Consider the following 27917-nt stretch of genomic DNA (forward strand, 5'->3'; position numbering starts at 1 on the left):
TTCATAATTAAAGCCTCACCTTCATTTCCATCATGTATCCATCAACTCCACTTTTCAAGATCTATCCATCTTCATTCAGATCTACACTACTCCCCTTTCTCTTAGCTTCAGACATAAAACATATCAATTTTTCTTCCATTTCATTTAATTCATACTCTTTCCTATATTTCTCTCTTATGTTCCCAATCTACTTTATATCATGATTAAATGAACTCCTTTATATTGACTTTTGCTGCCCATCGTGATATTATTTAATCATGACATTCACATAACACATTTTACTAGGAGGAAAAAAAGAGCACATTAGGTTACTTTAACAACTCCCACATGGGAGAACCAGAAGTGTCACAGCGAGACTGACTGGAAAATAGCAGGCTCCAACAAGCCTTGCAAAAATCCAGCCAGACAAACCGCTGTCGGGGGGTCTTCAGACCAGATCCATCTTGTAGGGTCAGTGAAGAAGGAGGGGCACCTCAGACGACCAAGAGGAATAGGCAAGTTCCTCGGAGGTCGGAGGAAACTCTTCAATCCGGCAGCAAGGGTGGCAGCCATTATGACCGTCATGAAGCTGGGGCAACCGGAATAAGATTTGTGCAGGAGAGGTGTTTGGGACGAAGTATTGGTACCGGGTGAGTGATTGGCCAACTCACAGGTAAAAAAAAAGTATTTTAAAAAATTTAAAAGAAGTCTCGGTGAGGAAATATCAGCTAATTGGCAATGGGGAATGTTAATGGTGGGAGAACAACCAAATGGAAGTTAAAGCACTAAAGCCCAGAATGGAGCTTGATATTTGGATTGGAAATTGGATTTGGAAGTATTAAAATTATTATAAGAAAAAGAAACCCAAAAGAAAATAGTTTCTGAACAAGATTGGACATAATTTTAAAAGTTTTGAACTTTGAAGGAAGAATAAAGAAAAATTCAAAATAGAAATGCCCTGTAAAGGAAATTTTTCAATTGGATTTGAAATTGGATTTTAACTGGAATTTGGAATATATAAAATTAAGAAGAGAAAGAAGAAATTTGAAAAGCATTTGATAAGCGGATTTAATACACAAATTGGATATTTTGTGACTGTTGATTTGAAACTTGTGGATTGGAGAGAGATATCTGCTGGCGGAAAAAAAGCACTACAGCAAACAAATCCAGAAAAAATTACAGTGACCTTCAGCTATAAAAAATAGAAATTAAGGATGGAAATGACTATTTTTAAATTAAAGGGTTTTGATAGAATAAAGGAAATAAGAGAAAACAAATTGATGATGATTTACAAATGTGGTGATTTTGAGAAATATATGTGATAAATGGAGAAATAAGTTAATGAAATGAAATAAGATTAAGATTGGAGGTTAGGGCGGATGGTAATATTGATTATATATTAAATATTAAGTAGAGATGGAAAATAAAAAAGTAGGAAAAAAAGAATATTATGGCAGAAATTGAAATATATGAATTATATTTGGGAAATATTTATGTTATAAGCTGTAATAAGCAAATATTTATGTTATAAGCAATAAATTTTGACTCGGTCATCCTATTCTATTCATAAAAAATGTACTGTTCATTTGTATTTTTGTTTGTTTTTTAAAAAATATGTTTTTATAAAAAAAAGAACAGCTCCCACATTGTGTTCAGCATTTCCTACTAAGATCAAGGACGCAATACAAACCAGATTTTGGCCCATTTTGGACAATGTATTTCAATTGCGACCAAAGAATAATTTCTCAACTAGAAGTTTCCTTGTAACTTGTTCATCATACTGTTGCATATAAACCACCAACTAGGAGACACCAGTAATGAGATTATGTGCCATCTAGTCATTTTTGAGTCCTAGTGACTACATAAATAGATTTTCTCCATGGAGGCAGCATACTGATATATGAAGATAATCATCATCATCATCATCATCATCATCATCATCATCATCATCATCATCATCATCACATGACGCATTTGAAAAACAACACATATTTTAAAGGCGTGTAAGAGAAGTTATGGCATTATGGAAATGTCCTGTATGTTTGAAGTTGTTGCCATTTTTTCTCTCAAGTGCTACTCATTCAATTTTTCTTCTATCTAGTTTCACTCACTCCATAAAGAAACATAACTTGTGAGCAGGAATTGTTCTAGAATCCTCTTCAATGCATAATGCAATTGGTAATAATAGACAACATACCTTTTGAAGAAACATTTTTGAGAATAGTCTCGTCAAAAGATCCTGTATGTGAATATGTTTCAAAAAAAAAAAAAAACCTCCAGCCAGCTGCACTAACCTCTTTGGGAGAAAACTCACCTTGATGTCATCAGCAGTTTCTTCACCTGTATCAGTTTCATCATAAAGATCAGACTCCTCAGATGCTATAGGCACATTTATGGTCAGGTTGGGATTATTAATAAAGTTCATTTGGCCCAGTTCATCAATGAGTTGCTCTTTTTTTATTATCTCATCCATGTATTCAGACTTGAAATCCTGGCCTGTGTCCACATGGTTGAGAGTGTCCATGTGGTTGAGAACAAAGTTTTCTTTTTTACTATCATCTGGTTCCTCAGATGATAGCTCTGTTTTCTCTTTCAGTTCTCTGTGAAGCAGGAGGAGGACATGTTTCTTTACAAAATCAATCCCTCGGTTGATTCTGCCAATTGCAATTTGCAAATTGTTCATCTCACTATCATCATCAGATCCTGCCAGGCTATCGGCACTGAAGGAGCTAAGCAGCAAAGCTAAAAACAGGTTGAGTACCTAAAAGGACAAAAGCAAATATCATTTAAAAAAATTATTCAGAATGCTTTCACATGTTCCGAAATGGGGACTTTGTCCCTAGTGCTGATGTGACCACAAGACAACAGGAGGAAATTAACCAAGGATAGGTTCTGCCAACAATTCACAAGTTTTAAGAAAAATAAATATAATGGAAAGAAATGTAAGAAAATATCTTACATTGCCAAATAATCTGTTCTTATTTAAGAAAATCCAAATTTTATATAAATCATGCAAAATAAGTATATGCTGTATTACAACACAGTTTACATGTTTTCTGGTGAGACTGGTCTATCAGGGCAACCTGGTCTACCCAAATATGGGACACATACTGTTTCCGCTTTTGCCTTTCAGCCCCAATCCAGGGGCCTTTGCAGGTAGTCACTTTCACAACGAACTATTTTTGTGTTAAATTTATATTTACTGACAAAGAAATAAAGGGAGAGTAATATAGATCTATTTCAAGCTATTTAGCTCTTGTCAGCTAGCCATTCGAATCCCAGAAGGATATGGCTAGCTGACGAGAACTAAATAGCTTGAAATAGATCTATACTACTCTCCTATTTCTTTGTTGGTAAATATAAATTGAATACAACACAATTTGTTTGGTTTTCAAAGTGATGTTGTTGCCTCAAACCTCTAGTTTATCCAAGCATTTCCTGCAATTTTAACAGGATGCTATTCCTTGCATATAAGCACAACGTCTGATCCTTATTTTATTTATCAATTTGTCAGCCAGGAACTTTGTGGCAGGTTGATTACATTAAAACATTGAAACACAGCCAGGTCTTGAGTCATAATTCATTTGTATTACACTATTACATCAACTTCTCTATGAACTACTTTCTGATAATTGTGAAGAATATACAGTACAGTAAAAGCCAATGAAATATATAAATCATGGATAAGGTATATTTAAAATAAATAAAATAATTCCCTTCCTAATGATCTGCTTCTTAGACAATTTCCAGAGGAAGATGGAAAGAAAATTATAGCAAATATCTCCCCAAGTTAACCATTATTTTTTTCAGTTATATATAATAAGAATATAAAATCTAACTTGATTTACTCTTGCTTGATTCAAGACTAGTACATTCAAAAAGCAAAATAATATTAAAATATTTGTTCATTTTTTTAAAAAAAATGATAGAAAAGCACTTGCTCAGTTTGGCAAACAGTATTAGGAGATAACACAATGTAGTGATTGCTAAATCACAATGACACAGAAGACCTATACTTATATGAAAGACATATTATTTGCACTATTTTGCATGTTGCAATTGGTCATCTGGAGAGAAACTTAGATGGCTTATGTGTTCCTAATATTTTTAGAATGGTGGCAACCTGATGATCTGGGAGAGACCAAAGAAGAAAGTAGGTAAAGGAGAGAAAGTTCTTCTCTCATGAAATAAATCTGATGAGCAATAGGCAGTTTTGGACTTCAAGATTTAGTAACTGTGGTATAGACAATAGCAGCAACAATTCATACCAGGAAAAAGGGAAGACCTTCATCACACAATATATCATTAATTTACAAGAGTTATTTCCAAAAAGTGAGTGATACCCATGATTATATATGGGTTCATAATAGGATTAGACAAATTTCTGGTGATTCAGCTACTTTTAGCCATGATGGATAAGCAGATCCTCCAATATTCACAAGCCATATTCCATGAATACCCACTCTTAAGAGCAAACAGCCCTTAGGAAGACCCTGCATGATCTACTTTAGGATTTCTTGTAGTCATCTGACTGACTCCTGATGGAAACAAGATGCTGAATCTATTTGCTCCAGTAAAAAATTTTGAATTTGGGATCTTGCTTTTGGTCTGCCATGTTTGGCTGAAAGGAAAATCCTGTGCATTCTCACAATTTTCTCATCAAAAAAAAAAACAACCCTTAGGACTGGTATGCCGGTACAGTAACATCAGCAAAAAAGTGGAATGTGTTTGCTGTGAAAAGCCTGCTTCCTGCCCACTCACAGCTGTTGATGTTTGTGCTTCAATCCTGCCAGGAATACATTTGAGAAGGGATTTTGCTGATATTCAAGGTCATGGCTATTTACACATGTCTTATGCCTCATGACTTAACTAGGACTTTTATATAAACTCCTTTGGTTTCCTTTAAGCTCTTGGAGGCTTCTTTTAAATACTACTTATAGCTGGCAATCACTAATAACTGTAACATTGACTCAAATTAGGGGTTTTTCACTCTTATAAATCTCATAAATCATGATAACTTGATAATCATGAAAAAGGATAGCTAGTTTAAGAGACTCCAAAAATATATTAAGTTTCTTAGGTCAAACTACAACATTCTTAACATGAAAAATTATTGGCTTGAGCTGAGAGATAACAGAATGGAGATTGGAAGTCACATGCATACAAATGAAATTATTTAGCATTGTGGAGAGGCTTTCTGTTTGTTAGCGTCTTTGCCTAATTGCATTTCCATTTGCTTATTTTCCCATAGAGATAATGTGTTTTAAAATAAGTCAGCCATATTTGAATCTAGCAATAAATTGTGGGGAAAAAACTCTTCGCAGAAAAAGAATCTGAACCTAGGAATTGGTGGGATGTTGGGCAGCAACACTGATACCTGATTACTTTCACTTCTAGCATTAAAATTAGGGAGATTGTAGGGTATATTTTCCTTCTTTTCAGGGTTTCTCCAACTTAATCTGGATGGAAGAGGATTTATTATGGAACATATCCCTTTCTGCTTCTTCAATGAATGCATGCAGATCACAGATTTTTTTTTCCAGATAAATGCTTCTCATTCATACATTGAGTTGTGTATGATGAGTCTATCACTTTGGGAATTTGTGTTGAATAATCTTCATTCCTTTTCACAGTCTTCCCAGAGATTTTTTCATGTTCCACAGAGGATGAGACTGATGCACATTCATGAGAATAATCTTTATCAACAGCAACTATTGGCCAATACCTAGAACAGCAAATTCAAGATTTTGCTGCAAGATCTTGATTTGTACAAAAATTATTTTTAGGGGAAGAACTTTTTGTGTTCATCTCTGAAATATTTGTCTCTATATTTGCCTATGTGTATAGAATACATGCCTCCATTGATATCCACCTGTCTCTTTTTTTTTTTTTTTGAGATACTTTGTATTAAAGCTAAATAGAAAGCTATTAAGCTACAAAGCAAAGCATCATTCTCTAGGATCAGCTTATCTTACAGTACTGCCTCTAGGCTGCACCCAAAACCCTATAAGCATTGTTAGAAACTAAAAGCGGAAGTTCCTGTAATAAAATAGTTTGCTTAGAATTGTACCCACTGGTGTATTAAAAGTGAAATCCATGCTCATGGTAAAGAGACTGGGAGTGGGGCATTGCCAACACCCAGGTAAGCAGGGAGTTCAAGACAAATCAAGCAAAAGATAAAAATCCAGTCAAGAACTATCAAGGAGAAAACACAAGATCACTAACAATGGTAGGGCAAGCTATCATATATAAACAGAGAGTAGACCCCATACACTGATGATCTTACCTAATTGGGTAATAAAACATCTACAAGTAAATAATCATGCTCAAAGAACACCAAAATCACCTTTCCTTACACTCCTTTTTCTTACAAAATCTGCTCATAGGACTGGAAGTGGATTGTTTTTGATTATAAGAAAGTGCAAGTAGATTGAAAAATTGGCAAAAATGACATCTTTCTTTTGCAAACTGAGAGGTAATTCAGGATCTAAAATATATCTTTACTTTTCTGCTTCCAATAAGATGGGAAGACCAAGAGGCAAATCAGTGGAATTTTAATTTTTTTTTGCAAATTTAATTTAAACTTGATTTAAAGTCAGAAGTATCAATTAGATGCAGCAGTGGGAATCAATGGGATATACAAATAATATCAAAAATAGCTTCGTATTTGAAACACAAATCCAATACAAAATTCAAGTTAGAAACCATCCATGGACAATAATAATAATACATGGGCTTGTATCACATCCAAAGTTTAGGTTTCTATTAACACAAAGCTTTACTCTGATTCATATTATACTGTTTATTATAGCTACTGCTGCAAATTTGCTTCATTTTAAAATTCTTAATACAATGCAGTATACTTTAACATGTAGCTTTAATCTAATATTAGAGCCAATTTAGCAAAGTGCTTAAGACGTCAGGCTAAAAACTGGGAGACTTTGCCATACACTTGAAGTTAGCTGTTAGATCTTGGGCCAGTTCCTCTCTCTCTCAGCCCTAGGAAGCAGACAAACTAAGGCAAAACACTTTTGAAATCTTGCCAAGAAAACTGCACAAACATTGAGGCAGTTGCCAGGAGTCAAAATTGATTCAAACACATGTGGTATGCCTGTATGTGCACCTGCACATCTCTGTGTGTGTGCACAAACATACATATGCATCTCTACATAGTCTGCACTTTAGGTCTTGTCTAGTGTGGTAGATTCCTGCTTCTATGGATCTGGTGTTTAGTGCGTATTCTTGTGCCGTTTTGACAAGTGCCTCTGTGCTGTCTTTTAGTGTAGCCCTTTCTAACTATAAGCAGAATTTCCCAATGTCAGCCACCTCAGCTATCTGTTTTGCCATGGCACTTCCTCTACTTGATCTTTCTCTCACATCTGCTACTGCCTCAGGTACTCTCTCAGGATACTTTCTCTTTCGATGCCATCTTACTGATGAACTCCTGGATGTTCTGAGTTTCATCCATGCAAGTGGCTTTTGCTCAGTGATGAAATCCAAATTTTTTTCCTACCAGTTCTGTGGGTGTGGCTTGGTGGGCGTGGCAGGGGAAGGATACTGCAAAATCTCCATTCCCACCCTACTCCTGGGGGAAGGATACTGCAAAATCCCCATTCCCTCCCCACTACTGGGGGAAGGATATTGCAAAATCTCCATTCCCACTGGGGCTAATCAAAATTTCCGCTACCGGTTCTCCAGAACATATCAGAACCTGCTGGATTTCATCCCTGCTTTTGATACTTATCAAACCCTCAGCATTCTCTTTCTGCCTAGTATATGGTCTCTAGGTGTTGGACTTAGGGTGGAAACCTTCACACATTATGAGGAGTTTCTGGGTCTTCACACTGGCAGCTCCCTTGTCTTTCTTTGGCCAGTTCACTATACTAGCAGGATATCTGATAACTGGCAAAGCATACATGTTGATCTGGTTCTTCCCATTGAGCTGACTTTTCAGGACCTGTCTGTTCCTTCAGTGGTATTTGGATGCTGCTGTTTTCTTTGCCTCCTCAAAGTGGTTCCCATATGACTATGGGATACCAAGGTACTTGTAATGGTCCATATGTCTGCTATATGACACACATCCCCGTTGGTTCCATCACATCATTCTTAACTATTTTCCCTCTCTTGACTATCATCTGACTACAATTCTCTAGTCTGAATGAACTGCCAATGCCTTTACTGTGGATCAGTGTCAGATGGATCAGTGAGTTGATATCTTGTTCATTCTTTTCATACAACTTGCTGTCATCCAGGTAAAAGAGAGGGCTGATGGTAGTCCCATTCTTCAATTTGTATCCATATTCATTTTTTGTGATGATCTGACTGAGAGGGTTCAAGGTTATGCAGAACAGCATATCATTTTGGTATATGCTGCAATTGATGGCCACTTGTGTGAACTGTCTTGAAGTGACTTCTCATGTTGTTTTTCCACAGTCCCATTGACTTATTGAGGAATGTTCTTATTGTCCTGTTGATTTTGTATAGTTTCAGCTATTAACAGACCATGTGTGTATAACATTGAGTCATAGATTGTAGCCAATCCAAACTATGCTCAGATTGATCTGTCTAGACCTTAAGTTTAGGGTGACTGCTCTATGTATGAGAAATTTATGTTTTGAACTTCTGGTGTAGTTCCTGATACTGTACTCATATACTGGCCAACTGTGGTTCTGTAGCTTGACAGCTCTGATGCCTGATAGGACTTTCTATGTTGCGAGAAGGTAAATATCAGCTGGTAGTTAGATAGTGCAGTTCCCTGGTTGATCATCTTTCATGATCAATACTGTCCTTCTTTGGGGTAGCCAGTTTGGTGGGAACCTGCTACTAATTGATGGTTCATCTGTGCTGCTAGAAGTTCATGTATTGTTGTTAGTTTCTTTAGCCAGTACATGTGAATCATGTCTGGTCCAGGTACTGTCTAACTTTTCATGTTCTTAACCGGCTGTTGGATGTTTGCTACTGTACTGTCCCTATTCTGGGATATTGCTGTGATCTGCTCTCAGGTCCTACAGCCATTTTGCACTGGTGTTAGGTGTCTTCTCTTTCTCCCATATGTCCTTCTAGCACTGTTTAGTTTGTGCTGTTGGTGGCTCTGCTACTCCACTGCACTGCAGTTGGGAGTACACCTTTGATGGTTCTTTGGAGAAGAGGGCGTTTATCATCTTGGCCTCTGCTTCTCTGCCTTAGCCTGGTACTACTCATATTTTCCTTTGATTATTTTTCAATTTTTGCTCTTGGTGGCTCTGCTGTTACTATGTTATTGCACTGTAACCTTATTTTCCAGGGAACCTTGGAAAATCTAACCTTATTTTCCAGGGAAGCTTGGAATCTTCTTGATTGTGTAGCTAAGCATCTCCAGGATTGCAGTGGCTGTAGCATATATCAGTCCATTGGTTTGAGTTATTGTGGTAGTAGGGATTATTCTGAGGGCTCTATTGGCATTTTCTAGCATACTATCTGATGGTACATTTCTGCTGAGCTATGGTAATCGGTCTTGAGGGTTGATTATAGCTAGTTTATCCATGATCTTATGCCTCACATCAGCAGTTGCGCTCTGTAATGGAGGGGTGATAAAGATATTCCAGCTTCAGGCCTTGGTTGCACATCCACTTGGTTTTCCAGATCTTCTTAACTATTGGATGTAATGTGTAATGGAGACAGACTGCTCCAGTTGTGATAGCAACTTTCTCTTCATTATGTTGAAGGAATATATATATATATAAAAGCATGTGTGTATATGTGTGTATGTGTGTATATATATATATATATATATATATATATATATATATATATATGTTTTCTGAGGTTTTCACGGGTGTTTGTATATAGGTCTTTGGTTGTTCGGGTTTTCTCCGTGTAAAATTGGAAGTGTCTTGGCGACGTTTCTGAAGTCTCATTCGTCATCTTCAGGCTTCAACCGTGCTTCTGGGAGCAATGTGTGATCGCAGCTATTTCTTCCTTTTAACTGCTAGTGGGGTTTGAACTGATTGGGTGGGAGCTTGGCTGTGCTCTGATTGGATGGGGTTTTCTGTGCTCTGATTGGCTGCGGGTGTGTCCTGTGTTGGTGGGGGCTTGGTTGTGCTCAGTCTAATCTGTGCTGCAGGGGGATTTGAGCTGGTGAGCTGCACTGCTGCTGTTTGGCTTCGTGTTCGTGGTCGTGCTACATCTTCGTAGTGGGTGTCAGTCTGCTGCATGTATGGATTGGAGGGGTTTGAAGTGGCTAATGTTGCAGCTGCGGTCTGGCTTCTGGTCCTTGGTCGTGCTTCCTGATCAGTGTGGGTTTGGGTGTGCTTTCTGGGTGGATGTGTGGTGGTGACATCCTGTGTGGACCTCGTGAGTGTGGGTCTGGTGTCATTCCTCGTGTTAGGGACACGTTTGTCAATAAGGGCAGGTTTCCAAATGGCTGGTAGGCGGGAGGTATCATCTCGTTTGTTCATGCTGTGTGGGCGTTTTTCTATCTCGATGGCTTCTCTGATTATTCTGTTGTTAAAGTGTTCAGTTTTGGCGATAGTTCTGGTCTTTTTAAAGTCAATATCGTGTCCTGTGACTTTAAAGTGTTGGACCAGGGAAGAAGTTAGTTCCTCTTTTTGAATGAGTTCTTGTGTTCTTCAATCGTGCACTTATTCTTCTGTTGGTTTGTCCAATGTATGTGGTGGGGCAGGCGGTGCATGGGATTTCATATACTCCTTGATTTTCTAACTCAATTTTGTCTTTGGGGTTTCTTAGGATGGTGGATATTTTTGGTTTGTGCAGAATGCTGTCTTGATGTTATGTTTGTGGAGGATCTTGCTGATTCTGTCTGTGGTGCCTTTTATATATGGGAGGAGGGCTGTGCCATTTTCTTGCTCTCTGTCTTGGGTTTTAGTGGGGGTTCTTTTGGATTAGTTTGGTAATCTTATTTCTCTGGAATCCATTGGATGTTAGTACGTTTGTGAGAGTGTGTAGTTCGGTTTTAGGTGTTGTTCGTCAGCTAAGCATTTTGTTCTAGAGATGAGTGTCTTGGCTCTGAGTTGATCTGTGCTGGGTGGTGGTGTGAGAGTGCATGCAGATAGCGGTTTGTGTGTGTTTTCTTCTGGTAGATGGTGTGTCCTAGGGAGCCATTGGGTTTCTTGTAGACTAAGACATCTAGGAAGGAAGTTGGTTGTTAACTTCTGTTTCCATGGTGAACTGTATTTTGGGGTGTAGGCTATTGAGGTGTGTGAGGAAGTTTTCAAGTTTTTCTTTCCCGTGTGGCCAGATTATGAAGGTGTCGTCTCGTATCTGAGCCAGAGTTTGGGTTTGTGATCAGATTTTTCTAGTGCTTGGGTTTCAAAGTGTTCCATGTAGAGGTTGGCAATGACAGGTGAGAGGGTGATCCCATGGGTGCGCCTTCTATTTGTTTGTATTTTTGTCCGTTATAGATGAAGTATGTGTTGGATAGGCAGTGGTTGGTCAGATCTAGTATGTGCTTGGGGGTTATATTTGTTTTGGATAGCTGTCAAGGCTTCTTTGATTGGCACTTGGGTGAAGAGGATATGACATCAAAGCTCACGAGTAGGTCGCTGGGCTGTAAGTTTTGTTTCTTTATGATCTCTATGAACTGGAATGAGTTTTTACGTGTGAGGCGATGGATTCTGCATAGGGCTGTAGTTGTTTGGCGAGAAATTTGGCTAGGTTTTGTAGAGGTGAGCCTATGGAGCTGACTATGGGTCTGAGTGGGGTTCCTTCTTTGTGTATCTTGGGAGGCCGTAGAGCTTAGGGCATCTGGATGATTTCTCTCTGGGAATGATTCTTTGTTGGATTTCTTCGCTGATGGGGAGGCTTTTATTTTGGATCTAGTGGTTTTTCTAGGTAGGTGGTGGGGTCTGTTTTAGGGGCTTGTATGCAGGGTCTTGGAGTAGGTTGGTTAATTTGGTTTGGTAGTCAGATGTGTTCATAACCACCGTGGCGTTGCCCTTGTCTGCTGGTAGGATTATTATGCTGGTATCTTTTTTCAGGTTAAGTAGTGCTGTCTGTTCCTCTTTGGGTAAGTTGCTTTTGGGTGGCTTGCTGCTGCAGAGGATGTTGGTGATTTCGAGTCTGATTTTGTTAGCGTCATCGGGGTTGATTTTGGTCAGGCTGGTTTCAACTCCGCATATAATGGTCTCAGTGGGGATGTATTTGGGAGTGACTGCAAAGTTGAATCCTTTGGAAAGGACATCGGTTTCAGCTTTGGTGAGGATCCTATCTGAGATGTTATGCACTGTTTGTTTCATGTGTTGCTGTGAGGGTGGAGGGGTTTGTTTCTGGCGTTCTTGTAGTCTTGAGTTTGTTGGTGTGCGTGTCTGTCTTGAGGGTGGTCTGTGTTTGGCTCTCAGGCGGCAAGTTGTTTGGATTTGTCCCAAAGTGCCGGGTGCATCTTGTTGCTGAGTTTGAGGTGAAGTGTGAGGAGATCTTTGTTGATTTGATCTAGGAGGAATCTTTTTGTGTGAAGTTCATTTCTGATTAAGGCCAATTCTGTTCTTTTTAGGATGCGTTTGGTGGCTGCAGAGTTGGAGTGGAATTTCAATTGGAAGCATTTGGGGATTAAATTTTCATCGCGGCAGTTTCGTAGGAATGCGAGGTCACATAAAATGGAAGCTCTTTGGACTTCTAGTTTTTCATAGGTCCTGGTCAGATGGTGGATTTCCTCCCCGTAGAGGTGCAATATTTGTTTTCTGAGGTTTTCACGGGTGTTTGTATATAGGTCTTTGGTTGTTCGGGTTTTCTCCCGTGTAAAATTGGAAGTGTCTTGGCGGCGTTTTATTGAAGTCTCATTCGTCATCTTCAGGCTTCAACCGTGCTTCTGGGAGCAATGTGTGATTGCAGCTGTTTCTTCCTTTTAACTGCGAGTGGGGGTTTGATCTGATTGGGTGGGAGCTTGGCTGTGTTCTGATTGGCTGGGGTTTTTTCTGTGCTCTGATTGGCTGGGGGTGTGTCCTGTGTTGGTGGGGGCTTGGTTGTGCTCAGTCTAATCTGTGCTGCAGGGGGATTTGAGCTGGTGAGCTGCACTGCTGCTGTTTGGCTTCGTGTTCGTGGTCGTGCTACATCTTCGTAGTGGGTGTCAGTCTGCTGCATGTATGGATTGGAGGGGTTTGAAGTGGCTAATGTTGCAGCTGCGGTCTGGCTTCTGGTCCTTGGTCGTGCTTCCTGATCAGTGTGGGTTTGGGTGTGCTTTCTGGGTGGATGTGTGGTGGTGACATCCTGTGTGGACCTCGTGAGTGTGGGTCTGGTGTCATTCCTCGTGTTAGGGACACGTTTGTCAATAAGGGCAGGTTTCCAAATGGCTGGTAGGCGGGAGGTATCATCTCGTTTGTTCATGCTGTGTGGGCGTTTTTCTATCTCGCGTTTTTCTATCTCTGATTATTCTGTTGTTAAAGTGTTCAGTTTTGGCGATAGTTCTGGTCTTTTTAAAGTCAATATCGTGTCCTGTGGCTTTAAGGTGTTGGACCAGGGAAGAAGTTGGTTCCTCTTTTTGAATGAGTTCTTGTGTTCTTCAATCGTGCACTTATTCTTCTGTTGGTTTGTCCAATGTATGTGGTGGGGCAGGCGGTGCATGGGATTTCATATACTCCTTGATTTTCTAACTCAATTTTGTCTTTGGGGTTTCTTAGGATGGTGGATATTTTTTGGTTTGTGCAGAATGCTGTCTTGATGTTATGTTTGTGGAGGATCTTGCTGATTCTGTCTGTGGTGCCTTTTATATATGGGAGGAGGGCTGTGCCATTTTCTTGCTCTCTGTCTTGGGTTTTAGTGGGGGGTTCTTTTTAGTTTGGTCTGTGTTTGCTCTCAGGCGGCAAGTTGTTTGGATTTGTCCCAAAGTGCGGGTGCATCTTGTTGCTGAGTTTGAGGTGAAGTGTGAGGAGATCTTTGTTGATTTGATCTAGGAGGAATCTTTTGTGTGAAGTTCATTTCTGATTAAGGCCAATTCTGTTCTTTTAGGATGCGTTTGGTGGCTGCAGAGTTGGAGTGGAATTTCAATTGGAAGCATTTGGGATTAAATTTTCATCGGCAGTTTCGAGAATGCGAGGTCACATAAAATGGAAGCTCTTTGGACTTCTAGTTTTCATAGGTCCTGGTCAGATGGTGGATTTCCTCCCGTGGAGGTGCAATATTTGTTTTCTGAGGTTTTCACGGTGTTTGTATATAGGTCTTTGGTTGTTGGGTTTTCTCCGTGTAAAATTGGAAGTGTCTTGGCGGCGTTTCGACGAAGTCTCATTCGTCATCTTCAGGCTTCAGCCGTGCTTCTGGGAGCAATGTGTGATGCAGCTATTTCTTCCTTTTAACTGCTAGTGGGGTTTGAACTGATTGGGTGGGAGCTTGGCTGTGCTCTGATTGGCTGGGGGTTTTCTGTGCTCTGATTGGCTGGGGTGTGTCCTGTGTTGGTGGGGGCTTGGTTGTGCTCAGTCTAATCTGTGCTGCAGGGGATTTGAGCTGGTGAGCTGCACTGCTGCTGTTTGGCCGTGTTCGTGGTGGTGCTACATCTTACGTGGTGGGTGTCAGTCTGCTGCATGTATGGATTGGAGGGTTTGAAGTGGCTAATGTTGCAGCTGCGGTCTGGCTTCTGGTCCTTGGTCGTGCTTCCTGATCAGTGTGGGTTTGGGTGTGCTTTCTGGGTGGATGTGTGGTGGTGACATCCTGTGTGGACCTCGTGAGTGTGGGTCTGGTGTCATTCCTCGTGTTAGGGACACGTTTGTCAATAAGGCAGGTTTCCAAATGGCTGGTAGGCGGGAGGTATCATCTCGTTTGTTCATGCTGTGTAGGCGTTTTCTATCGATGGCTTCTCTGATTATTCTGTTGTTAAAGTGTTCAGTTTTGGCGATAGTTCTGGTCTTTTTAAAGTCAATATCGTGTCCTGTGACTTTAAAGTGTTGGACCAGGGAAGAAGTTGGTTCCTCTTTTGAATGAGTTCTTGTGTTCTTCAATCGTGCACTTATTCTTCTGTTGGTTTGTCCGATGTATGTGGTGGGGCAGGCGGTGCATGGGTTCATATACTCCTTGATTTTCTAACTCAATTTTGTCTTTGGGGTTTCTTAGGATGGTGGATATTTTTTGGTTTGTGCAGAATGCTGTCTTGATGTTATGTTTGTGGAGGATCTTGCTGATTCTGTCTGTGGTGCCTTTTATATATATGGGAGGAGGGCTGTGTCATTTTCTTGTTCCCTGTCTTGGGTTTTAGTGGGGGTTCTTTTTGGATTAGTTTGGTAATTTTATTTCTCTGGAATCCATTGGATGTTAAATACGTTTGTGAGAGTGTGTAGTTGGTTTTAGGTGTTGTTCGTCAGCTAAGCATTTTGTTCTAGAGATGAGTGTCTTGGCTGAGTTGATCTGTGCTGGGTGGTGGTGTGAGAGTGCATGCAGATAGCGGTTTGTGTGTGTTTTCTTCTGGTAGATGGTGTGTCCTAGGGGCCATTGGGTTTCTTGTAGACTAAGACATCTAGGAAGGAAGATTGTTAACTTCTGTTTCCATGGTGAACTGTATTTTGGGGTGTAGGCTATTGAGGTGTGTGAGGAAGTTTTCAAGTTTTTCTTTCCCGTGTGGCCAGATTATGAAGGTGTCGTCACGTATCTGAGCCAGAGTTTGGGTTTGTGATCAGATTTTCTAGTGCTTGGGTTTCAAAGTGTTCCATGTAGAGGTTGGCAATGACAGGTGAGAGGGTGATCCCATGGGTGCGCCTTCTATTTGTTTGTATTTTTGTCCGTTATAGATGAAGTATGTGTTGGATAGGCAGTGGTTGGTCAGATCTAGTATGTGCTTGGGGGTTATATTTGTTTTGGATAGCTGTCAAGGCTTCTTTGATTGGCACTTGGGTGAAGAGGATATGACATCAAAGCTCACGAGTAGGTCGCTGGGCTGTAAGTTTTGTTTCTTTATGATCTCTATGAACTGGAATGAGTTTTTACGTGTGAGGCGATGGATTCTGCATAGGGCTGTAGTTGTTTGGCGAGAAATTTGGCTAGGTTTTGTAGAGGTGAGCCTATGGAGCTGACTATGGGTCTGAGTGGGGTTCCTTCTTTGTGTATCTTGGGAGGCCGTGAGCTTAGGGCATCTGGATGATTTCTCTCTGGGAATGATTCTTTGTTGGATTTCTTCGCTGATGGGGAGGCTTTTATTTTGGATCTAGTGGTTTTTCTAGGTAGGTGGTGGGGTCTGTTTTAGGGGCTTGTATGCAGGGTCTTGGAGTAGGTTGGTTAATTTGGTTTGGTAGTCATATGTGTTCATAACCACCGTGGCGTTGCCCTTGTCTGCTGGTAGGATTATTATGCTGGTGTCTTTTTTCAGGTTAAGTAGTGCTGTCTGTTCCTCTTTGGGTAAGTTGCTTTTGTGTGGCTTGCTGCTGCAGGGGATGTTGGTGGTTTCGGGGGTGGTTTTGTTTGCGTCATCCGGGGTGGTTTTGGTCAGGCTGGTTTCAACTCCGCATATAATGGTCTCAGTGGGGATGTATTTTGGGAGTGACTGCAAGTTGAATCCTTTGGAAAGGACATCGGTTTCAGCTTTGGTGAGGATCCTATCTGAGATGTTATGCACTGTTTGTTTCATGTGTTGCTGTGAGGGTGGAGGGTTTGTTTCTGGCGTTGTAGCCCTAAGCTCTACGGCCTCCCAAGATACACAAAGAAGGAACCCCCACTCAGACCCATAGTCAGCTCCATAGGCTCACCTCTACAAAACCTAGCCAAATTTCTGAAACAACTACAGCCCTATGCAGAATCCATCGCCTCACGTAAAAACTCATTCCAGTTCATAGAGATCATAAAGAAACAAAACTTACAGCCCAGCGACCTACTCGTGAGCTTTGATGTCATATCCCTCTTCACCCAAGTGCCAATCAAAGAAGCCTTGACAGCTATCCAAAACAAATATAACCCCCCCAAGCACATACTAGATCTGACCAACCACTGCCTATCCAACACATACTTCATCTATAACGGACAAAAATACAAACAAATAGAAGGCGCACCCATGGGATCACCCCTCTCACCTGTCATTGCCAACCTCTACATGGAACACTTTGAAACCCAAGCACTAGAAAAATCTGATCACAAACCCAAACTCTGGCTCAGATCGTGGCGACACCTTCATAATCTGGCCACGGGAAAGAAAAACTTGAAAACTTCCTCACACACCTCAATAGCCTACACCCCAAAATACAGTTCACCATGGAAACAGAAGTTAACAACCAACTTCCCTTCCTAGATGTCTTAGTCTACAAGAAACCCAATGGCTCCCTAGGACACACCATCTACCAGAAGAAAACACACACAAACCGCTATCTGCATGCACTCTCACACCACCACCCAGCACAGATCAACTCCGTAGCCAAGACACTCATCTCTAGAACAAAACGCTTAGCTGACGAACAACACCTAAAAACCGAACTACACACTCTCACAAACGTACTAACATCCAATGGATTGCAGAGAAATAAAATTACCAAACTAATCCAAAAAGAACCCCCCACTAAAACCCAAGACAGAGAGCAAGAAAATGGCACAGCCCTCCTCCCATATATAAAAGGCACCACAGACAGAATCAGCAAGATCCTCCACAAACATAACATCAAGACAGCATTCTGCACAAACCAAAAAATATCCACCATCCTAAGAAACCCCAAAGACAAAATTGAGTTAGAAAATCAAGGAGTATATGAAATCCCATGCACCGCCTGCCCCACCACATACATTGGACAAACCAACAGAAGAATAAGTGCACGCATTGAAGAACACAAGAACTCATTCAAAAGAGGAACCAACTTCTTCCTGGTCCAACACTTTAAAGTCACAGGACATGATATTGACTTTAAAAGACCAGAACTATCGCCAAAACTGAACACTTTAACAACAGAATAATCAGAGAAGCCATCGAGATAGAAAACGCCCACACAGCATGAACAAACGAGATGATACCTCCGCCTACAAGCCATTTGGAAACCCACCCTTATTGACAAGCGAGTCCCTAACACGAGGAATGACACCAGACCCACACTCACGAGGTCCACACAGGATGTCACCACCACACATCCACCCAGAAAGCACACCCAAACCCACACTGATCAGGAAGCACGACCAAGGACCAGAAGCCAGACCGCAGCTGCAACATTAGCCACTTCAAACCCCTCCAATCCATACATGCAGCAGACTGACACCCACTACGAAGATGTAGCACGACCACGAACACGAAGCCAAACAGCAGCAGTGCAGCTCACCAGCTCAAATCCCCCTGCAGCACAGATTAGACTGAGCACAACCAAGCCCCCACCAACACAGGACACACCGCCAGCCAATCAGAGCACAGAAAAACCCCAGCCAATCAGAGCACAGCCAAGCTCCCACCCAATCAGTTCAAACCCCACTAGCAGTTAAAGGAAGAAATAGCTGCGATCACACATTGCTCCCAGAAGCACGAGCTGAAGCCTGAAGATGACGAATGAGACTTAGTGAAGCATCAAGACACTTCCAATTTTACACGGGAGAAAACCCGAACAACCAAAGACCTATATACAAACACCGTGAAAACCTCAGAAAACAAATATTGCACCTCTACGGGAGGAAATCCACCATCTGACCAGGACCTATGAAAACTAGAAGTCCAAAGAGCTTCCATTTTATGTGACCTCGCATTCCTCTGAAACTGCGCGATGAAAATTTAATCCCCAAATGCTTCCAATTGAAATTCCACTCCAACTCTGCAGCCACCAAGCGCATCCTAAAAGAACAGAATTGGCCTTAATCAGAAATGAACTTCACACAAAAGATTCCTCCTAGATCAAATCAACAAAGATCTCCTCACACTTCACCTCAAACTCAGCAACAAGATGCACCGGCACTTTGGGACAAATCCAAAACAACTTGCCGTCTGGAGAGCGAAACACAGACCACCCTCAAGACAGACACGCACACCAACAAACTCCGAAGACTACAAGAACGCATGAAACAAACCCCTCCACCCTCACAGCAACACATGAAACAAACAGTGCATAACATCTCAGATAGGATCCTCACCAAAGCTGAAACCGATGTCCTTTCCAAAGTTCAACTTTGCAGTCACTCCCAAATACATCCCCACTGAGACCATTATATGCGGAGTTGAAACCAGCCTGACCAAAATCAACCCGATGGCGCTAACAAAATCAGACTCGAAATCACCAACATCCTCTGCAGCAGCAAGCCACCCAAAAGCAACTTACCCAAGAGGAACAGACAGCACTACTTAACCTGAAAAAGATACCAGCATAATAATCCTACCAGCAGACAAGGGCAGCGCCACGGTGGTTATGAACACATCTGACTACCAAACCAAATTAACCAACCTACTCCAAGACCCTGCATACAAGCCCCTAAAACAGACCCCACCACCTACCTAGAAAAACCACTAGATCCAAAATAAAAGCCTCCCCATCAGCGAAGAAATCCAACAAAGAATCATTCCCAGAGAAATCATCCAGATGCCCTAAGCTCTGGCCTCCCAAGATACACAAAGAAGGAACCCCACTCAGACCCATAGTCAGCTCCATAGGCTCACCTCTACAAAACCTAGCCAAATTTCTCGCCAAACAACTACAGCCCTATGCAGAATCCATCGCCTCACACGTAAAAACTCATTCCAGTTCATAGAGATCATAAAGAAACAAAACTTACAGCCCAGCGACCTACTCGTGAGCTTTGATGTCATATCCTCTTCACCCAAGTGCCAATCAAAGAAGCCTTGACAGCTATCCAAAACAAATATAACCCCCAAGCACATACTAGATCTGACCAACCACTGCCTATCCAACACATACTTCATCTATAACGGACAAAAATACAAACAAATAGAAGGAGCACCCATGGGATCACCCTCTCACCTGTCATTGCCAACCTCTACATGGAACACTTTGAAACCCAAGCACTAGAAAAATCTGATCACAAACCCAAACTCTGGCTCAGATCGTGAGCGACACCTTCATAATCTGGCCACACGGAAAGAAAAACTTGAAAACTTCCTCACACACCTCAATAGCCTACACCCCAAAATACAGTTCACCATGGAAACAGAAGTTAACAACCAACTTCCTTCCTAGATGTCTTAGTCTACAAGAAACCCAATGCCTCCCTAGGACACACCATCTACCAGAAGAAAACACACACAAACCGCTATCTGCATGCACTCTCACACCACCACCGAGCACAGATCAACTCCGTAGCCAAGACACTCATCTCTAGAACAAAATGCTTAGCTGACGAACAACACCTAAAACCGAACTACACACTCTCACAAGCGTACTAACATCCAATGGATTCCAGAGAAATAAAATTACCAAACTAATCCAAAAGAACCCCCACTAAAACCCAAGACAGAGAGCAAGAAAATGGCACAGCCCTCCTCCCATATATAAAAGGCACCACAGACAGAATCAGCAAGATCCTCCACAAACATAACATCAAGACAGCATTCTGCACAAACCAAAAATATCCACCATCCTAAGAAACCCCAAAGACAAAATTGAGTTAGAAAATCAAGGAGTATATGAAATCCCATGCACCGCCTGCCCCACCACATACATTGGACAAACCAACAGAAGAATAAGTGCACGCATTGAAGAACACAAGAACTCATTCAAAAGAGGAACCAACTTCTTCCCTGGTCCAACACTTTAAAGTCACAGGACACGATATTGACTTTAAAAGACCAGAACTATCGCCAAAACTGAACACTTTAACAACAGAATAATCAGAGAAGCCATCGAGATAAACGCCCACACAGCATGAACAAGCGAGATGATACCTCCGCCTACCAGCCATTTGAAACCTGCCCTTATTGACAAGCGTGTCCCTAACACGAGGAATGACCCCAGACCCACACTCACGAGGTCCACACAGGATGTCACCACCACACATCCACCCAGAAAGCACACCCAAACCCACACTGATCAGGAAGCACGACCAAGGACCAGAAGCCAGACCGCAGCTGCAACATTAGCCACTTCAAACCCCTCCAATCCATACATGCAGCAGACTGACACCCACTACGAAGATGTAGCGACCACGAACACGAAGCCAAACAGCAGCAGTGCAGCTCACCAGCTCAAATCCCCTGCAGCACAGATTAGACTGAGCACAACCAAGCCCCCACCAACACAGGACACACCCCAGCCAATCAGAGCACAGAAAACCCCAGCCAATCAGAGCACAGCCAAGCTCCCACCCAATCAGTTCAAACCCCACTAGCAGTTAAAAGGAAGAAATAGCTGCGATCACACATTGCTCCCAGAAGCACGAAGCTGAAGCCTGAAGATGACGAATGAGACTTCGTCGAAGCGTCGCCAAGACACTTCCAATTTTACGGGAGAAAACCCGAACAACCAAAGACCTATATACAAACACCGTGAAAACCTCAGAAAACAAATATTGCACCTCTACGGGAGAAATCCACCATCTGACCAGGACCTATGAAAACTAGAAGTCCAAGAGCTTCCATTTTATGTGACCTCGCATTCCTCTGAAACTGCGCGATGAAAATTTAATCCCCAAATGCTTCCAATTGAAATTCCACTCCAACTCTGCAGCCACCAAACGCATCCTAAAAAGAACAGAATTGGCCTTAATCAGAAATGAACTTCACACAAAAGATTCCTCCTAGATCAAATCAACAAAGATCTCCTCACACTTCACCTCAAACTCAGCAACAAGATGCACCCGGCACTTTGGGACAAATCCAAAACAACTTGCCGTCTGGAGGCGAAACACAGACCACCCTCAAGACAGACACGCACACCAACAAACTCCGAAGACTACAAGAACGCCAGAAACAAACCCTCCACCCTCACAGCAACACATGAAACAAACAGTGCATAACATCTCAGATAGGATCCTCACCAAAGCTGAAACCGATGTCCTTTCCAAAGTTCAACTTTGCAGTCACTCCCAAATACATCCCCACTGAGACCATTATATGCGGAGTTGAAACCAGCCTGACCAAAATCAACCCCGATGGCGCTAACAAAATCAGACTCGAAATCACCAACATCCTCTGCAGCAGCAAGCCACCCAAAAGCAACTTACCCAAGAGGAACAGACAGCACTACTTAACCTGAAAAAGATACCAGCATAATAATCCTACCAGCAGACAAGGGCAGCGCCACGGTGGTTATGAACACATCTGACTACCAAACCAAATTAACCAACCTACTCCAAGACCCTGCATACAAGCCCCTAAAACAGACCCCACCACCTACCTAGAAAAACCACTAGATCCAAAATAAAAGCCTCCCCATCAGCGAAGAAATCCAACAAAGAATCATTCCCAGAGAAATCATCCAGATGCCCTAAGCTCTCGGCCTCCCAAGATACACAAAGAAGGAACCCCACTCAGACCCATAGTCAGCTCCATAGGCTCACCTCTACAAAACCTAGCCAAATTTCTCGCCAAACAACTACAGCCCTATGCAGAATCCATCGCCTCACACGTAAAAACTCATTCCAGTTCATAGAGATCATAAAGAAACAAAACTTACAGCCCAGCGACCTACTCGTGAGCTTTGATGTCATATCCTCTTCACCCAAGTGCCAATCAAAGAAGCCTTGACAGCTATCCAAAACAAATATAACCCCCAAGCACATACTAGATCTGACCAACCACTGCCTATCAACACATACTTCATCTATAACGGACAAAAATACAAACAAATAGAAGGCGCACCCATGGGATCACCCTCTCACCTGTCATTGCCAACCTCTACATGGAACACTTTGAAACCCAAGCACTAGAAAAATCTGATCACAAACCCAAACTCTGGCTCAGATCGTGACGACACCTTCATAATCTGGCCACACGGGAAAGAAAAACTTGAAAACTTCCTCACACACCTCAATAGCCTACACCCCAAAATACAGTTCACCATGGAAACAGAAGTTAACAACCAACTTCCTTCCTAGATGTCTTAGTCTACAAGAAACCCAATGGCTCCCTAGGACACACCATCTACCAGAAGAAAACACACACAAACCGCTATCTGCATGCACTCTCACACCACCACCCAGCACAGATCAACTCCGTAGCCAAGACACTCATCTCTAGAACAAAATGCTTAGCTGACGAACAACACCTAAAACCGAACTACACACTCTCACAAACGTACTAACATCCAATGGATTCCAGAGAAATAAGATTACCAAACTAATCCAAAAGAACCCCCACTAAAACCCAAGACAGAGAGCAAGAAAATGGCACAGCCCTCCTCCCATATATAAAAGGCACCACAGACAGAATCAGCAAGATCCTCCACAAACATAACATCAAGACAGCATTCTGCACAAACCAAAAATATCCACCATCCTAAGAAACCCCAAAGACAAAATTGAGTTAGAAAATCAAGGAGTATATGAAATCCCATGCACCGCCTGCCCCACCACATACATTGGACAAACCAACAGAAGAATAAGTGCGCATTGAAGAACACAAGAACTCATTCAAAAGAGGAACCAACTTCTTCCCTGGTCCAACACTTTAAAGTCACAGGACATGATATTGACTTTAAAAGACCAGAACTATCGCCAAAACTGAACACTTTAACAACAGAATAATCAGAGAAGCCATCGAGATAAACGCCCACACAGCATGAACAAACGAGATGATACCTCCGCCTACCAGCCATTTGAAACCTGCCCTTATTGACAAGCGTGTCCCTAACACGAGGAATGACACCAGACCCACACTCACGAGGTCCACACAGGATGTCACCACCACACATCCACCCAGAAAGCACACCCAAACCCACACTGATCAGGAAGCACGACCAAGGACCAGAAGCCAGACCGCAGCTGCAACATTAGCCACTTCAAACCCCTCCAATCCATACATGCAGCAGACTGACACCCACTACGAAGATGTAGCACGACCACGAACACGAAGCCAAACAGCAGCAGTGCAGCTCACCAGCTCAAATCCCCCTGCAGCACAGATTAGACTGAGCACAACCAAGCCCCCACCCACACAGGACACACCACACGCCAACCAGAGCACAGAAAAACCCCAGCCAATCAGAGCACAGCCAAGCTCCCACCCAATCAGTTCAAACCCCCACTAGCAGTTAAAAGGAAGAAATAGCTGCGATCACACATTGCTCCCAGAAGCACGAAGCTGAAGCCTGAAGATGACGAATGAGACTTCGTCGAAACGTCGCCAAGACACTTCCAATTTTACACGGGAGAAAACCCGAACAACCAAAGACCTATATATATATATATATATGTTTTCTGAGGTTTTCACGGGTGTTTGTATATAGGTCTTTGGTTGTTCGGGTTTCGTCGAAGCATCATAGACACTTCCAATTTTACACGGAGAAAACCCGAACAACCAAAGACCTATATATATATATATATATATATATATATATATATATATATATATATATATATATATTTGTAGGTCTTGGCATATTCGGGTCTTTTCCCGTGTAAGGTTGAAGGTATGTTCGCGACGTTTTGACGAGGTCCCACTCATCATCTTCAGGCTGGTGCTTTCGGCTTCTTGCAAAGCTTTGCTCACACGGGCACGAAGCCGAAAGCACCAGCCTGAAGATGATGAGTGAGACCTCGTCGAAACGTCGCCAAGATACCCTCAACCTTACACAGGAAAAATCCTGAATATGCCAAGACCTACATACCTATACCCATGAAAACCTACGAAAACAAATATATATGTTTGTATATACATACAAACATACACACACACACACACACACACACACATATATACACACAAACATACATACATACATGCAAACATATATGTATAAAATCTAAAAAGGGAGTTTTTATGTCATATCAAGTTTAAACAAATATTGTATTTTACAAACAAAACTGAAAAAAAACCTATCATTTTTTTTTTTTAAAGGTGCAGCAGTTGGAAACTTGTGGTCTATTTGTACAGTCTCTTGAAGTTTCCATCAAGGAGAGCATAACAAAGCAATCCAATAAGAAATAACTAATTTTCAGCAGGATTATTTTGTCTTTTCTAAAATAGGAAATATAAGGACAAAAACAGATTAAGGCACACCTTTCTGCCTCTAAACAACATCCCAAATCTTTTACCGCAACACACACAGGACTGAACCTTTTCTAAGTAACATTAGTGAATCTTTCTCTGTGACTTTCTCTGTAACTTTCATAAACCTAAATTAAAAGTAAAAAAAAAGTTCATCACCCATAAGACTATTTCCTCAGTCTTATATCCCTGTACTCACCACTAAATTCCCGATGACCATGACCATTAGAAAGACAACGAGGCACATGGGCTGACCAGCCACTTCCATGCAATCCCACATGGTCTCAATCCATTCTCCACAGAGGATGCGGAAGACAATAAGAAAAGAGTGAAAGAAGTCGTGCATGTGCCAGCGTGGCAGCTCACAGTCGCTGGCAATTTTACAGACACATTCTTTGTAGCTCTTCCCAAATAGCTGCATGCCCACCACAGCGAAGATGAAAACTATGATGGCCAGGACTAGAGTGAGGTTTCCCAAGGCACCTACTGAGTTCCCAATGATCTTGATTAACATATTGAGAGTTGGCCAAGATTTGGCAAGCTTGAAAACTCTCATCTGAAAAAGGAAGATGGATCATGATTAACTTATAGAATTATGCTTTTAGCCAAAGTAATACAGGCATCTCTAATACATTAAAGTTACATATTTTGAAATCACAAACATCTGTTTCCATTTTAGACTTGAGTTTTTTCCACACATAACAGCATTTTGCTATTTTTTTTTCTTGTTTCAATATATAACACAGAAGGTGTATATATTTGTGTATACACGTAATTGTCATAGGCTACCTAGGTGGCTTTCCACTTCCTCCCCAAATCACTGCATCTTAAAAAGGCTCACTGAGAAAAAGCTAGAAACTGTATTTGTTAAAATGTCAGCAAAAATTGCAATGATGTAAACTGGATTGCTATGAAGAAGGAAGAGGTAGAAGAACATGATGCACAATTATTTGTGCTGCCCTTTTTTTTTTTTTTTTGGTTATGCTAGCTCCACAAGGGTTAGAAATTGTTTTCTGTTGAACAAAATATAATCAAGAAATTTAGAAGGCTGAATTCGTATGGCAATATTAAAATATATTAAGCCAACAATTCTCAAATATTTTGGTCCCAGCCTCCCCTCACTTTACATATTTAAAAATGACTGAGATTTTTGGTTTGTGTGGACTATATGTACTGATATTTACTATATTAAAATTTAGAACTGAGAAATTTTTGTTTATTTATTTATTGAATTTATTTGTTGAATTCATTCATTTATTTATTTGTTTGACTTTGTGAACTCCTTGAAAGGGTTGTGGCAGGGGTCCCCAGACAATACTTGGAGAACTGTTGTTAAGCTGTTATTGTTGTAATGGCAGATGCTTTGCTATTTCCAGCAATGTGCCAGTAACAGCAATCATGCAGCTAGTGTAATTCAAGCCAAGGGACTATCTTCAGGCAAGCATTTCCTAGTTTTCACACTAACAATTTAATTTTTAATTCTCTGCATTGCTTCCCAATTTGCAGCAAACATCATAACTCTATCTAATCTAGTATGGGGTGGAAAAAACATTTATTTTACTTTATCATCAATCAAATTTATATCGCTACCTGCTTCACAGAAGATGAGTCTGGCAGTGAACAAGAATCAGTAGGAACAATAAATAAAAACAACAAACACGTACAATATATAAAACCTTATTAATAAATATCATAAAGGTGAAAATATAAATCATAGGAAAGGGAGAATAAAACTGACCACCTCAATAATGGAAACCATCTGAGCAGGTATCTAGTCATCTGAGAACCCCAGGCCCCACAACATGGCCAATACCTGAGAGCCTTTCAGAATACCTAAAGGGGTAGAGGGAAGAATGAAGCTCCTTGGCTGATGGTACCCATAACATGCATACTTTGCCAAATATAGTGGAGATGGCTGATGTAACCAGGAGAAGTGGTCTTTCAGATGATCTGATCCTATGCCAAGAAGGGCTTTTGCTCTCAGAGGTGTGGTATCAAATATTGAAGTTGCAGAAAACTTCCCATAAGGTCACTTACCAGACGGAAGGATCGTAGTACAGACAGACCTTGAACGTTGGCAAGACCAAGCTCAACTAAGCTGAGAGTAACAATAATGCTATCAAAGATGTTCCATCCTTGCTGGAAGTACTCATAAGGATCAAGAGCAATCAATTTAAGCACCATCTCAGCTGTGAATATCCCTGTAAATACCTGCAGAAAAAGGGAATAAACTTGACTTATAAATATGGGAAGAAAGAAAGAATTTATTTTCTTTAAAAGCATGCCAATGAAAAATATTAAATTCAAAATGTTGTCCTGAATCATCCTCTATACCAGGGGTCTCCAACCTTGGCAACTTTAAGACTTGTGGCCTTCAACTCCCAGAATTCCCCAGCCAGCAAAGTGAGAGTTGAAGTCCACAAGTCTTAAAGTTGCCAAGATTGGAGACCCCAGCTCTAAGGTAAAGGTAAAGGTTCCCCTTGCACATACGTGCTAGTCGTTGCCGACTCTAGGGGGCGGTGCTCATCTCCATTTCAAAGCCGAAGAGCCAGCGCTGTCCGAAGACGTCTCTGTGGTCATGTGGCCGGCATGACTCAACGTCTAAGGCGCACAGAACGCTGTTACCTTCCCACCAAAGGTGGTCCCTATTTTTCTACTTGCATTTTTACGTGCTTTCGAAACTGCTAGGTTGCCAGAAGCTGGGACTAGTAACGGGAGCTCACCCCGTTACACAGCAGCACTAAGGATTCGAACCGCCGAACTGTCGACCTTTCGATTGACAAGCTCAGCTGTCTTAGCCCCTGAGCCACCGCGTCCCCTGCTCTATACACTGCAACTAACAATAGCAGACACTTCAGTGGTGGGTTGCCCCCGGTTCGCAAGAACCAGTAGTAAAACCGGCAGGATGCTCCGCCTATTG

General features: G+C 41.6%; 1 protein-coding gene across 10 annotated transcripts in view; it reads right to left on the bottom strand.

The window, feature by feature from the left end:
• The window catches only part of SCN4A (sodium voltage-gated channel alpha subunit 4), a 146083-nt gene that overhangs the window by 51820 nt on the left and 66346 nt on the right, over window positions 1–27917 (bottom strand). For all 10 annotated transcript variants that reach the window (XM_058184081.1, XM_058184084.1, XM_058184080.1 and 7 more), the window contains 3 exons: window positions 27035–27208; window positions 25197–25553; window positions 2294–2740 (listed from right to left, as the gene is read on the bottom strand). In XM_058184081.1, coding sequence (XP_058040064.1) covers window positions 2294–2740; window positions 25197–25553; window positions 27035–27208 — 978 coding nt within the window. The remainder of the gene's footprint in view (window positions 1–2293; window positions 2741–25196; window positions 25554–27034; window positions 27209–27917) is intronic.

This window comes from Ahaetulla prasina, chromosome 4, assembly GCF_028640845.1.
Source record: "Ahaetulla prasina isolate Xishuangbanna chromosome 4, ASM2864084v1, whole genome shotgun sequence".
NCBI lineage: Eukaryota > Metazoa > Chordata > Lepidosauria > Squamata > Colubridae > Ahaetulla > Ahaetulla prasina.